At 38.6% G+C, this 14,226-nt stretch overlaps 1 protein-coding gene across 1 annotated transcript; it reads left to right on the top strand.

Annotated features, from left to right (window-relative positions):
* Positions 1 to 5,546: 5,546 nt before the first annotated feature.
* On the top strand, positions 5,547 to 6,285 carry LOC122102350 (iron-sulfur cluster assembly 1 homolog, mitochondrial). Its single transcript, XM_042672994.1, has one exon. The coding sequence runs from the start codon at positions 5,630 to 5,632 to the stop codon at positions 6,017 to 6,019; it is 390 nt and encodes a 129-aa protein (XP_042528928.1). The 5' UTR covers positions 5,547 to 5,629; the 3' UTR covers positions 6,020 to 6,285.
* Positions 6,286 to 14,226: the final 7,941 nt, after the last annotated feature.

Genomic DNA, 14,226 nt, shown 5'->3' with positions numbered 1-14,226 from the left:
TTGACCTTTGTAAGTATTTCTGTATAAGTTGCTAAGTGAAACTAATACTAATTGCTATTCAGGCATAACCTAAGTGATCATAATGATATGTGAGATAAGTACGCCTGATCGCAACTGCAATGAGGATGCGAGGAGGCCCAGAAAGAGGAATAAGGGGAACCACTTTTCCTTGATTCATAACATAGTATCTGTTTGGAGTACATGAGAAAAAGGGATCAAAGGTTGCTATGTTTCTAGGCAAGGGCTGGGTATGTATACTACAACAAATGGGAGGAAACATTATTACTTAATGAACCAGAGAAACAGTTCACATAATTATCAATCATGTATGTTTCTGTTTCATTCTCACATATAAGATTCGGCCCAAATTGTCTGTGGAGAAGTTTGATCTCTGAAAGACTGGGGTACTACAAATTTGCAATACATTAACTAATATAAATTATCTTGCAACAGAAATTTAAAGTGTTTAATAAAACTTTCTCAATACGTTGGCAGGATTTGAGACCAGGATTTAAAAGCACTTTGTAAAGGGGAAAATGCCAAACAAATGCCAGTCATTATTTAGCTGAACTAAAGAAGGTTTAGTCATTTTGACTTGTAAGTTCATGTTGGATAATATGAACTAATTTCCAATTCAATCCCATGACAGTATTTATTAGTGCCATCTGCTGGAAGTTCCTGAAAAATTTATGAGTTCAAGACGAACAGAATGATAAACAGCATAGTACATTGTCTTTTAAGTTCATGCCTCCTTTACATATTAAAATTAATGTAGGGAAAGTGCCTGGCATAATTGTTTTTGCTATGAACATCTATTACTTCAACATTTTAGCCTGTCTGGTTATGGATACATGTATCATGACCAGAGTTACCTCTTCCACTCTTTCCTCTTCTCCCTTCCCTTCTTCTTTCCCCTGCCAGTCTCATCAAGTTTTCTTGTTGCGCTTGCACACATACACATAGATGATTGTGACGATATTCATCAGCCTTTCCCACTCCATTAGCTTCCCCCTCACATTACTATCCACACTAGTCTAGACATGTTTCACCTTCCTAATGATGTTTTTGTTACATTGTATGTTCACTGTTCAAAGAGAGGTTGCAAATATCAGTTTGACTCAGGGTGATTATTTGTGTGTGAATGTATGACTTTCTTGTATTAAAATTTGTCCTATAAAACGGTTTGATACTAAATGAATGTTTCATAAACCATAGCATTCATTGATTCATTCAACCAATATGTTTTTGCTGTCTGTCAACCTCCTGTGCTAAGACCATGTGTATAAGGAAGTGTAAGTAATTGACCTGCTTGTGAAGGCCTTGGATCCTTCCTCCTTTCTATGGCGCGGAAAGAACAGATTCATAAGAACAACTAAATATACTGCATTGGAATTAACACAAGTTCCCTAGGGAAAGCTCAAGAAGGGATTTCCAAATTCAGTGAGTGGTGATCTTCTCCACAAGACATTTTTGTTGTTGTTGTTATTGTTGTTGTTTTGTTTTGTTTTAGCAGAAGGGAAAGAGAATTACTAAAGAAAAAACTCATCTTGGGAAATGACACCATCAGGTAAGTAGATGTGCGTATAACTGAAATCATTCAGAATATACATTTTTATGGGTTTTTTTCCTTTTGGTCATATATCTCAAGCATTTCCTGTATTATTTAGGGCTTACTGATGATTAAAGTATTTCCCTGAGCAACTAGAACTCAGAACTATGGGGACTGCTGGCAGATGAGTAGAATATTTCTCCCTGGTGGCTCATTCAGGGAGAAAAGAAGCTGGGATCTTTGCCTTACATTTTCCATGTGTCATTGGTTAGGGATGCTTCCACCACTGTGAACATTCCCACTCTGCTACTGGCTGGGTTAAGAGAAAGCCCTCACAGAATCACAGGTGCTTGCAGCAGGATGTCATTAGTATGTAAGAGAATGATAAATGATACGGATGGACTTTGGGTGGGTAATCAACAGCACTTACTACAGACAACACATCTTGAGTAAGGATAGAGCATTCCAAGCACATTCCTAAGAAGCACATGCATTGTCTTCTCTAATATAGCCACTCTAGAAATTCTATTATTGCAGAGATAAATCTCATATGCCTTCTATTGAAGCAGTTTTGTGCAACTTGTCTTTATAGAGTAATTCCTGTGAACTACTCACAACCTGTGAACTTGTGAAGCAGACATCATAGGTTTCCACCAGATTATTCTGATAGCCTGTTCACATGTAGTCCCTTGCACTCTATTATTTTCTGTAATGGTTCGACATATTTTTGGACTGCGTACAATTGTCTCCTTTTTAGCTCTCCTTTTATAGGTGGTAGAAATTGATTCTACTTCTCTCAGCATTGGAGCTGCATTAAAGTCAGCATCCCCTTCCTTTGTCCCAAGTTCATTGTACACACTTGAAGGACAACTTTTGTAACACCAAGGGAAAGATCATTACAACTACTGATTATAGGGCAAATGACATAAACTGTCACTGTTCTTAACAAAATCTAATTTTCTAGGTGTCTTTGTTTCTTTTTTTTTCTAATTTTAAGGTATATTTATAAATTTTTAAATTATTGTAGCAGTGGCACACAGGGGTGTCACAGTTGCTTAAGTCAGGTAATGAGCACATTGCTTTTAGAACCATGTCATCCCTTCCCTCACTCTCTCCCATTGTTTCCCTCCCGTCCCACACGGCATTAGTGAGTACCTTTGCTGCATTTGTTCCCTTTGTCTTACCTCTTCTGTGGCCCCTTTTCTCACCTTCCCAAAGACAGATAAACTAACAAACATGACAAGAAGAAAGACAACAAAAGCAGCAACAATAACCACAAATCTCTTGTTTCCATTTCTTGGAGCTGATTTTGTAAAATATTATTTCATATGATCATATTCATACAGCTATTGAGCGTTTGTGATCTGCTTCTAGGAATATCCTCCTTGTTCTCAAAGTCACTGTGTGATTGTCTGTAGAGATTTGTATAATTTATCATGTCCAAGTGTTTGTTTGTTTTTTATTTACCATTCAGTGTGTTTACTTACAGATTTTTGGGCACATTCTAGTCACCACATTCTAGTTACCACATATGTTTTTTGGGTTTAGCTTAATTTGTTTAATATAATTTTTTCCAAGTCTTTCCATTTCCTTACAAATGGTACAATGTGTGTGTGTGTGTGTGTGTGTGTGTGTGTGTGTGTGTGTATGTGTATCTCACATTTTCTTAACCCACTCATCCACTGAGTGTTATCTGAATTGATTCTATATCTTGGCTATAATAAACGATGCTGCAATGAACATGGGTATACTGGTTGCTTTGGTGTGGCATTGTTTATATCAGTCATGGAGGTTGAACTCAGGGCTTACGTGCTGTCCCTGAGCTCTTTTGGTCAAGGCTAGTGTGCTACCACTTTGAGCCACAGTGTCACTTCTGGTTTTCTAGTAGTTAACTGGAAATAAGAAATCTCATGGATTTTCCTGCCCAGGCTATCTTTGAACCATGATCCTGACCAAGCAGTGACGACTCATTTTTTTAAAATATAATTTTATTATTAATTAATTATTATTATTATTTGGGTGTTGTATAGAGGGATTATCATTTCATAAGTCAAGTAATGAGTATATATCTTTTTTTAGACAATGTTATCCCTTCCTTTTCTCTCTTTAGAGATAGCTCTCAGTCTATCTGAGGCTGGATTTGAACCTGTAGTACTTCTACCTCTACTTTCTAAGTGCTAGGATTACATGTATGTACCACCCTATCAATTGTTAGTAGGTTTCCTTGAACGTTTCTCCACTGTTAAATGCCTTTCAGATAAAGCATTCATTTTTCATCACTGTAACAAAATACCAGAAAAAAACTCCTTGGGAGAAGCAAACTTTATTCTGGACCACAGTTTCAGAGGTTTCAGTCTGTAGTCACTTGATTCCATGTTTCTGGGCTTGGGATGAAGTACTAAAACATGGAGAAAAAGTATGGCAGAGCAAAACTTCTTACCTCATGGTAGTGAGGAAGCAAAAAGAGAGGAAGAAGCCAAAGATATAATACACCCTTCATGTCTCTAGTGACCTATTTCCTCCAGCTCACTCTCCTCAAAGCCCATGAAGTATGATTTTATTAATGGATTAACCATTCATGGAGTCAGAGTCCTCTTAATTCAACCAGTCATGGTTCAATTATCTCTCAATAGCTGTGCTAACTGGGGACTAAGCTACACTCACGTGTATCCTTTGCTGGGGGACACAAACCACAGTAGGCAGTTTCCAGACACTTTGAATGATTTTTTAAAATATCTTGAGCTCCCCACTCCATCATTTTTGTTTCTTCTCTTATCAGCATTTGAGAGGATGAACGTGAGTGAAGCAAAAAGTGACTGACCAAATGCCTTCACTTTGTGGAAAGGTTCTCTCCTCTAGTTTGAGGGCCAGGGATGAAGCTAAGCGGTACAGTGTTTGCCTAGAGTACACAAAGTTCTGAATTCAATCCACCAGAACATATCCACATGCAATACACACACATTTTAGTTTTGATAATAAGCACTCCACTTTGATAAAATCCCAACTCTTTTCATTTCTACCATGGCTTACTAGTCAAAGTCTAATCAAAATTACTTCAATCTAGCTGAGGCAGGAGAGTCCTGTGGCAGGAAAGTTCTGTGAGACTCTTATCACCAATTAATCACCCAAAAATTGGAAGTGGTGCTGTGGCTCAAAGTGGTAGAGCCTTGAGTGAAAAAGCTCAGAGACAGGACCCAGGCCCTAAGTTCAAGCCCTATGAGTGACATATATATATATATATATATATATACATACACACACACACACATATATGTGTGTATATACAAACAACAAAACAACAATAATAACAACAACAATAAAAAAAACCTTCAGTTATTTCACATACGAGATTTAATAGAGAAGTTACAAAAGCAAGAAGAGGGCTAAAGTAGCAAGAATGGAGCGATGAGCTAACAGAGCTCAGGAAACTGAGGAATCTGCCACATTTTATGACTAGGGAGAAAGAAGGAAATGATGTTGTTATGTTATCTAGGTCTATCAGGCATTTATCACCATTGTTGCTGAGGTCTGTTGCTGCCACCCTCTGCCCACCAATGGCTGTGGCCCATTGCCACCACCCCTAACACTGGAATTTTTAGCCATCAGAGGTTACTAGAGAAAGAGCAATAGCTCTTTCCTCCTCCCTTTAAGTATTTCCCTTTGGCACTGGGAAGTTTCTTGATAGGAAATGTTGCTTTCAGGATGTAGAATTCAGTTTTGTCTAGTAGACCTTTCTTCAGAGATGAAATGATCTATAATTTGTGGTACATGATACAACAGCCACCAGACAGTCACATGGGGACTGCTGAGTGTTTAAAAAGTGGCTGGCATGACCAAGGAAGGAAATTTTAAGTTGCAGGTTTTTTTTTTAAATTAGTTTGATTTGAAGAGACACATGTGGTTAACAGTTTTTATATTAAACAGCACAGATCTAGGATCAGAAATTCCCAGCAGAGGATGGAAGGAGCTGAACTGGCATTAAAGCAAGCTGGGAGTGCGCCTGCTGTGTCCATGGAGAGAGCCTGCAGGGTCTGAGCTCGGCCCGAGGTGCCGGGACGCCGGGACCGCGGGACGGCGAAGATGTCGGCCTCGTTAGTCCGGGCTACTGTTCGTGCTGTGAGCAAGAGGAAGCTGCAGCCCACTCGAGCCGCCCTCACTCTGACACCTTCAGCAGTAAACAAGATAAAACAGCTTCTTAAAGATAAGCCTGAACATGTAGGTGTGAAAGTTGGTGTCCGAACCAGAGGCTGTAATGGCCTTTCTTATACTCTAGAATATACAAAGACAAGAGGAGATTCTGATGAAGAGGTTGTTCAAGATGGAGTCAGAGTATTCATCGAAAAGAAAGCACAACTAACACTTTTAGGAACAGAAATGGACTATGTTGAAGACAAGTTATCCAGTGAGTTTGTCTTCAATAACCCAAACATCAAAGGAACTTGTGGCTGTGGAGAAAGTTTTAATATTTGAAACATTAGGATTCTGGCTGTAAACTCCAGGAAACCTTGAAAGTTGCTGAAGAAATCATGTGACTGTCCTGTGTCAGGTCTATGATGTGTGGCTGCATTATTGGGGAAATAAAGTGATGCATTTTCAAAATGAAGCTGACTGGCTAGAATCCAGAAGATATGATATTTATACCCTCTGTAGTGGACAGAATTAAGAAACCAGTGCTTGCTGAATTGTTTTTCTGTTCTGTATAGTAAAATATCCTGCCCTGCCTCAACTCTCTTAAATCCTTTGTTTGAAACTAGTTTCATTAAAGTTGATTTTGCTAAATAAAAAAAAAAAAAAAAAAAAAAAAAAAAAAAAATAAAGCAAGCTGGCAGACTGGTGGGGAATCAAGACTGGCTTGTAACCCTGGCTCTGTCAAGTTTGTAATCTTGGTTCCATATAATCTTGGGCAAGTTACTCAATATCTGGGAGCTATCTGTAAAAAAAAAAAGCAATAATAAAAGCAAATAACACCACCTAAACCTACAATTATAGAGTCACAGTCAGAACTAAACAAAATGATGCAACCATTCAACAAATGCCTGACTCATAGTAAGTTCCCAATAAATGTTCATTGTAATTATCATCAAAATAAATACATCCAAAACTTTGATCATAGAGGGTGGGGTAAGATACAGAAAGTCTGTGGAAAAATCATAGTCCATGTATCTCCAAATGTTTCTTTTGATTAAAATTCTGTAAATGTATTTACTACATATTTTTTTCTGCATTTTTTTGTTTTCTTGTCCAGGAAATGATCTTAGCCTCTTTATTGGTTTTTTTTGTTTTTGTTGGTTGTGGGGCTTGAACTCTGGGCCTGAGCTCTGTCCCTCTGTTCTTCAGCTCAAGGCTAGCACTCTACCACTTGAGCTACAGCACCACTTCTGGTTTTCTGGTGGTTTATTGGAGATAAAAGTTTCACAGACTTTCCTGCCTGGGCTGGCTTTGAACTACCACCTCAGATCTTAGCCTCCTGAGTAGCTAGGATTACAGGCATGAGCCACCGGTGCCCGGCTTGTTGTTATGTTTATATTGGTACTAGGAATTTGGCTTTTTTTGCTTAAGGCTGGAGCTCTACCACTTCTGGCTTTCTGCTGGTTAATTGAAGATAAGAGCCTCTTGGAATCATCTATCTCGGTTGACTTCAAACTGAGATCCTCAGATCTCAGCTTCCTAAGTAGCTAGAATTTTAGGCATGAGCCACCAGTGTCTTGCTTCTTTAGTATTTAACTTATAGCATGGATTATATTTTTATTTGATTTACTTATCATACCATTATAATCATATCATTATGAAAGACTGACTCAATTATCAAATGCTATGGAAGTACACAATGATGTCAAAATAATGTTTGTTGAGCCCAAAACAGTTCTGTTTCCTTGCTGTTTACTGTTTTGCTCACAAGGGTGATATTTTGACATACACTAAGGAACTTTAACCATAACATATTGCACTGTCTGTTTATGTCTGACTTTTCCTTGTGTTCTTAAAGATAAGGGGGGATGAATGAATGTTTACAAATGTTTTTTATAATAGTTCTAATAGGTTTCAGTTTAATTTATTACAAAATAGAGTATTTTGTGCAATGTTGGCCATCTCTCCCGCAATTTCTGTGATCTGGGATTTATCTCTTACATAAACCATACTTTGGGGGCCTAAATGTTGGCAGCTGCTTACAGAATAACCCTCACTTGAAATCTTCAGCATTTCATAAGACAGAACCATCCTGGCAACTACATGGATGGAGCCGTTCTTAGTTCACGTCAGAAACAGTGTTACTGAGACTTACCTGGGAGTGAAGGGCTCTTCTCAGGAGATTAAAAAAACAAAACAACAAAAGCAAAACAAAACAACCCTCACACTTTTGTTGCTCAACTGCATCATTAGAGGTATAGTATGTTTCTTTTTTATTAAGTACTTTTTATTGTTATTATAAAGATGATTTACAGAGGGGTTAGTTACCGTTACATAAGTCAGGTAATAAGTACATTTCTTTTTAGACAATGTCACCCCTTCCCTCGCTCTCTCCCAGTTTTTCCCTCCCATCCCCACCCACAAGTTGTATAATTTTCAACATAGTGTCTAGTGAGTATCACTGCTGCATTTGTTCACCCTTTCTCTCTCCATTTCTGTGCCCCCCTTTACCCTTCCAAAGACAGATAAATAGACAAACAAGACAAAAAAAACATTTCCTGGAGTTCATCTCAATAAATATTATTTCATATGATCTGAGGCACATAGGCATTGCAACTTTGTGTGACTCCTCTAAGATGATCATCCTTTGGTCTCACTGTGTGTGGAGGTGGTATATGACTTTATTAACTTCCAAGGGAGCGTTTTGAGGAGAGCGTAAACATAAGAAGGAATGTTTGAGCCCTGAATGGGATCTACCCCAACAATAGCAAAATTAGCCTGTCTATAGCTATGGTTGGCTGTTGCCATTAATACATGATGACAGGTCCAGAGGCACACCCTTCACCAAAGCCAGGCAAGGTCATGTCATGTGCTGTATTTTTCTGTAGATATTCTACTAATCTAGTAGGAGCTCTTTACATTTTTTTTTTTAAAAAATCACAAAGCCCACAGTTATTAAGCAATCTCCCTCATCTTGTATTAGGACTGTTCCTCATGTCTGGGGAAGAAATCTTTTGACAAGACTTTGATTTAAAAAAATATATGTGCTAAGGCACTAGCAATCATAAGCTCACAGTTTATTCCAAACCTCCTTTCTCCCACTGAAGAGTATTTAAGTTTTGGAACAGAAATTAGCCCCTGGTATTAATTAATTAATTTTCTTTTTTTTTGCAAAACACACCATCCAGTTTGCTGTTCTTTGAGTTACAGCTGCTATAAAGTTTCATGCTCTGCTTCATACCACCGCCACATGGAAATAGCTTGTACCTGGAGCCTGGACAAAAGAAGGCAGCTTCTCCTCCAATCACACATCTGACATAGTCACACTTGATCACCAAGGACGACGGGGAGACTTGCCACATTCTTGAGGAGTTGAGATGGTCACAATTACAGGATTATTGCCTTTGAAAGAGCTTTGAATTCCCATTTTCTTGGGCTCTCTACATAATATCTTACATAATTGTGCTTGTGATAAAAGAAATAATGGGGCTGGGAATGTGGCTTAGTGGTAGAGTGTTTGCCTAGCATGCATAAGGCCCTGGTTTCAATTCCTCAGTACCACATAAACAAAAATAATAATAATACATTAGAAAAAAGAAATAATGCAGCAACATAGAGGAAGTGAACCCAAGGCTGTTGGACCTGAAGGTACTTAGAGGACCACAGAATTTGCTCTCTTCCTCTCAAGATGTAGTGAAGAATCCAAGAACAGAGGGACTTGACCCAACCCTTCTTCTGGGTTCTATCCATGAAAATGCATTGAATGAAATTCCACGGCTTCAGCATGGTAGAGAGCAGACACAGTGTGGGAACTTTCAATGAACATTCTATCATATAATCCTTGTGTCAAAGCTTAGATTATTCTACTCATTTGGTTACAAACTGAGGCTAAACCTCAGAGTAAGCCAGAATTCAATGTTAGATATGTCAGACTTCAAGGGCCATTGATTCAAATTGATACCCTAACACTCTATTGTCTATGCAGAATAATATTCATTCTGAAGAAGGAAGCAGTGCCAAGGTGTGGAGAAGAGTCTGAGATCCTGAGACATAGCTGAGATCATGGCCCTAATGTGAGATTGTAGGGGGAGTAACCATCCCTTTATAATAATACTAATAACAATGGCAATGATGAATATCATGCATTGTCTACTGCGATTCAGGCATTGTTATTTGCTTAATTATCATAATTGCTCTGTGAGGTAGAAATGGAGAATTAAGAAATTAAATAATTTTCTCCAGTCACACAGTTGGCAAGTGGTAAAAAGAGGCTTAGAATCAAATCTAAATTACTTGAAGCCCTACACCAGCCATTTTAAGATGAGTTGCCTAAATCTGGATATGGAGGTGTATACCCGTAATCCCAGCATTTTGGAGGCTATGGAAGGAGAATCCTAAATTCAAGACTAGCTTGGGCTACATAGTGAGACTCACGAGGAAACAAGTGCCTGACCCAAGGAAAAGGTTGAATAGCTATTGAATGCATAAATAAATGACTGAAAGATGAATAGATGGAGGATAGAATGAAGTCTGTACCTGGTATATATGTCCACGGAAGCCTTAATTAGAAATTTTTAAAAATAAATGAGTAATAAATATTATTCATCATAATGTTTTGTTTTGGTCCAAAAGGTAGAATTAGGGTAAGTCAGTGGAAACTGCAGACTTGCTGTATAGGAATCTGGCTTTGAAAAGCTCATTCTCAACGACCTTTAGTTTGATGACTGAGTTCTATGAGTGTCAATGTCTTTGTAGTGTCCTAATAAGAAAGAAAACAACAACAACAACGAGAGGTGCCTGGAGCTGCTGGCATGGCTCAAGTGGTAAAGCACCAAGCAAGCAAGCCAAGCAAGCTCAAGGTCCTTAGTTCAATCCTCAGTATTGGCCAAAAAAATTCCCCACCCCCCAAAACAAAAAGTACCCCAAAAGCCAGAAAGGAAAAGAAAAGAAAGAGAGAGACTTGAGAGCCGACTCATAAAACTGTGTCCTTTCTGTCTTTGAAAGTGTTCCAGGTAAATGTCCATCTGCTAGAAGTGCTGAGAAAGAAATGATTACATCGGGCAGTGTAGAAGATGGTTTTCAAAAAATGGCTTCAGTTAATCCCTTCTCTGCATCCATTCTCCTTTGAAGGTGAGTATGAAATTCTTCCTTTTGAGAGACGGCCTTTCTCAACCCCTTGAATTCTGCCTGGCCTCTGATTCACTTTGCTGGAAAGGAATGCAACTGAAGTAGTATAATGCCAGTTCTGATTCTAGGCTTCAAAAGGCCTTCCATAGTTTCAGTCTCCTTCCTGAAATGCTGAGACTTCCAATTGAACAAACTTTAGCTTGCTGGAAGATGAGAGACTTCATGGAAGAAAACAGAAGTGTCCCCAGCCAACCGGCAGCCAGCTTTTAGAAGCAGAGTTCCCAGCTTAGCCCTCAGCTAAGACCAGAAGAACCACTCAATTAACATGCAAATGCATGGTCCATACTAAATCATTGCTGTGTGATTCCATTAAGAATTTCCTGGAATGACGGGAAAAATCTAGGGATTGCCTTGATGTCCCTGTTGGAATAATTTATGCCACTATCATGTACCTGCATCTTAGAAAGTTCCAGGGATTTTCCCTGTGGACCTAAAATAGCCAGCATTAACTGAGCATATTACTTGGCAAGACTACTAATTGCCTGGCAAGCATTACGACTTGCCAAGCAATAGACTTAATTCACTAAGCCTAACAACAACTAGTGAGAATTGTATCATTGTTATTAAACTAATTATAATAAGATACAGAGGTAGAAGTCCAGTCCAGGATTAGAACCAAAGAGGTTTAAAGTTACAGCCTTTGTTGTTAACTGCAAAGTATTGCCCCTTGCCCTCCTCCATAAAGGGGAGAAATGTCTGCTGGCTTTATATTTGTAGTCACAAAACCTGTTCTTGTATTTTCTGAGCTTTTCCCCAGATGCTCTTCACTGAGTCTAAGATGTCATCAGATACCTTATTCATTTTCCAGGCTTTTCCTGCCTGGAGTCATTTTTCTTACTGCCTTTTCTGAGAAAGCTCACCATTCAGCTTGCAAATTAGAACCTCTGACCAGGAGAAATGTTTTTAAAAGACTCACTACCCAAATCATGGGAACAAGTACAAGAAATACTCCTTTTTCAAAAGAGAATAATTTCCTCAGTTTGAGAGTTTCCACCTTACCCAGAACTGGAAACATTGGCAAATCAGGTTTAGAAAAATATATGAGATGGACTTACGCAAAAAGCTTTCAGAGGAATCAAATGCTAAGTAAAACGATCAAGGCTGACTGGGTGATCATATGAGTTTCTTTACCCAGATACAGTTTCCTTGTAGCTTATGATAGTTACAGAATGTCTCAATTTACTTTTTTTCTTGCTGAATACAATGACCTGCCAACACCTCAACCCATAGTTAAACCAGTATAACAAGGGAAAAAAGCCAAGGAATGTGTACATTCCGATGTTTTCTTCACTGTCTGCCAGCATACAGCTATGTGGTTTCTTAAATGAGAACTTCATTTGCCAAACTGGATGGAATATAATCAAGACATACAATGCTTCTCCAGAAATGTCCTCTGCCTGGTCTGAATTTCCCATTAGAGTAATTATCATCACTCAATTTTCTGTCCATTGCTCTGTGTGTGTGTGTGTGTGTGTGTGTGTGTGTGTGTGTGTGTAAGATATCCCTCAGGACCCTGACCCCCATACTCACAGTTGAGCTCAATGTTGATTCGAATTCATGTGAAGCTTCTATCTGGCCTGGCCCCTCTCCATACTTACTGACTTCACTGATGCCTATAGGTAGGATACTCTGAATCCTCATTTATCTAGATAAAGACCATCCTTTTATTTCACTCATCATGTAGCTAAAGTTTAGGGTCTTCTTACGGTCTCAACTTTTCCTTATCTGTGAGGTTTTTAAGGCCCTAATAGGGAACTCCTAACTCTTCCTACCCCTATTAGTTAACCCATGGGAGTCTCAAAAGCCAGGTGCCAGTCTTGTTCCGGGAGGCTCTCTAAACCTTTTTATCTCACTCTCTTGTTCTTTATTTTTCCCCATCCATGTATTTCCTGACCTCACACACTTATAGTCCCTCTCCTCACCACCCGATCCAAGAGGTTTATTTGCATGTACATACATGGGTCATTATCACCCAAAGTCTGTAACTTACATTATGGTTCACTCCTGGTGCTCTACCATGCTAGAGGTCTGATAGGTGCATACATCATATATAAATATCTATCATCAATATATATATATATGTATATGTATATATATATATATAGTCAGCATTATAATATCATGTAGATCATAAAAATCCTCTGGGTTCTGTCTAGTTTCCTTGCTTCTCTTGAGCCCCTGTAAACTACTGATCTTTTTCATATCTCTAGAGTTTTCCTCGAGAATGTCACATGTTGGAATCATATAATACATAGTATGAGGCCTCTTCTCTTAGATTGCATTTTTTTTTGCTTCACAGTGGTTTAATATGAACAGAGTTGAATATGACATTGTCTGACAGAAGAACAGTTTGCTGAATAAAAGCCCCAAACAAGGGTGTATACACATAGCAGCGACGGGGGGCTTAGACTCTCAGCACTTGTGCACACAGACTGCATTTGTTAAATTCATTCACCCACCAAAGAATTCTCAGGTTGTTTCCATACCTTTGCTAATGTGAACAACGTTGCAATGAACACCACAGTGTGAATACTTCTTAGAGATCACCGATTTCATTTCCTTCAGCTCCGTACCCAGAAGTGGGCTTGTTGGATTGTATGATAGTTCTGTTTAATTTTTTGAGAAATCTCCATATAGTTTTCTCCCAATTTATATTCCAAAATAGCATATAAGGATGGTCATTTTTCTGCACACTGATTACATTTATCAGGTATCTTTTTGTATCCTTTTAAATAATCATCGTCTTAACTGGTGTTTAGTTTGATGTAGTCTCAATTGTTTATTTTTGCTTTAGTTATTTGGCCTTTAGTGTCATATCCAAAAATCATTGCTACGCTAACATCAAAAGATGTTTCTCCATGTTTTCTTTTTTTCTTTCTTTCTTTTTTTTTGAGGGGGGTCTGGTTGTGGGCCTGAACTCTGGGCCTAGGCGCTGTCCCTCAGCTTTTCAACTCAAGGCTAGCACTCTACCACTTGAGCCACAGTGTCACTTCCGGCTTTTTTCCCCCTCCTTATGTGGTACTGAGGAATCAAACCCAGGGCTTCATGCATGCAAGGCAAGTGCTCTACCACTGAGCCACCTTCCCAGCCCCTCTCCATGTTTTCTTTTAGGAATCTTCCTACTTCAGGTCTTATGCTTAATTCAAATCCATTTTAAATTAAATTTATAGCTGTAATTTCATCCTTTTGTATGCAGATGTCCCTTCTTCCCCAACACCATTTCTGAAGATGCTATTGTTTCTCCATTGTGTATTCTGAATGACCTTATTATAAGTTAGTTGACTGTGCATGTATAGCTTTATTTCAGATCCCACATAATGTTCTACTGGCCTACACATCAGTTTTCATTGCAGTAACACATC

This window comes from Dipodomys spectabilis, unplaced genomic scaffold (assembly GCF_019054845.1).
Source record: "Dipodomys spectabilis isolate Male_0828 unplaced genomic scaffold, ASM1905484v1 ptg000783l, whole genome shotgun sequence".
NCBI classification, from domain to species: domain Eukaryota; kingdom Metazoa; phylum Chordata; class Mammalia; order Rodentia; family Heteromyidae; genus Dipodomys; species Dipodomys spectabilis.
Note: the sequence above shows the minus strand (reverse complement) of the source record. Positions and strands in the feature narration are given on the sequence as shown.

Coding starts and splice junctions, on each gene's coding strand:
- LOC122102350 (XM_042672994.1), top strand. CDS start 5,630: ATGTCGGCCTCGTTAGTCCGGGCTACTGTTCGTGCTGTGAGCAAGAGG.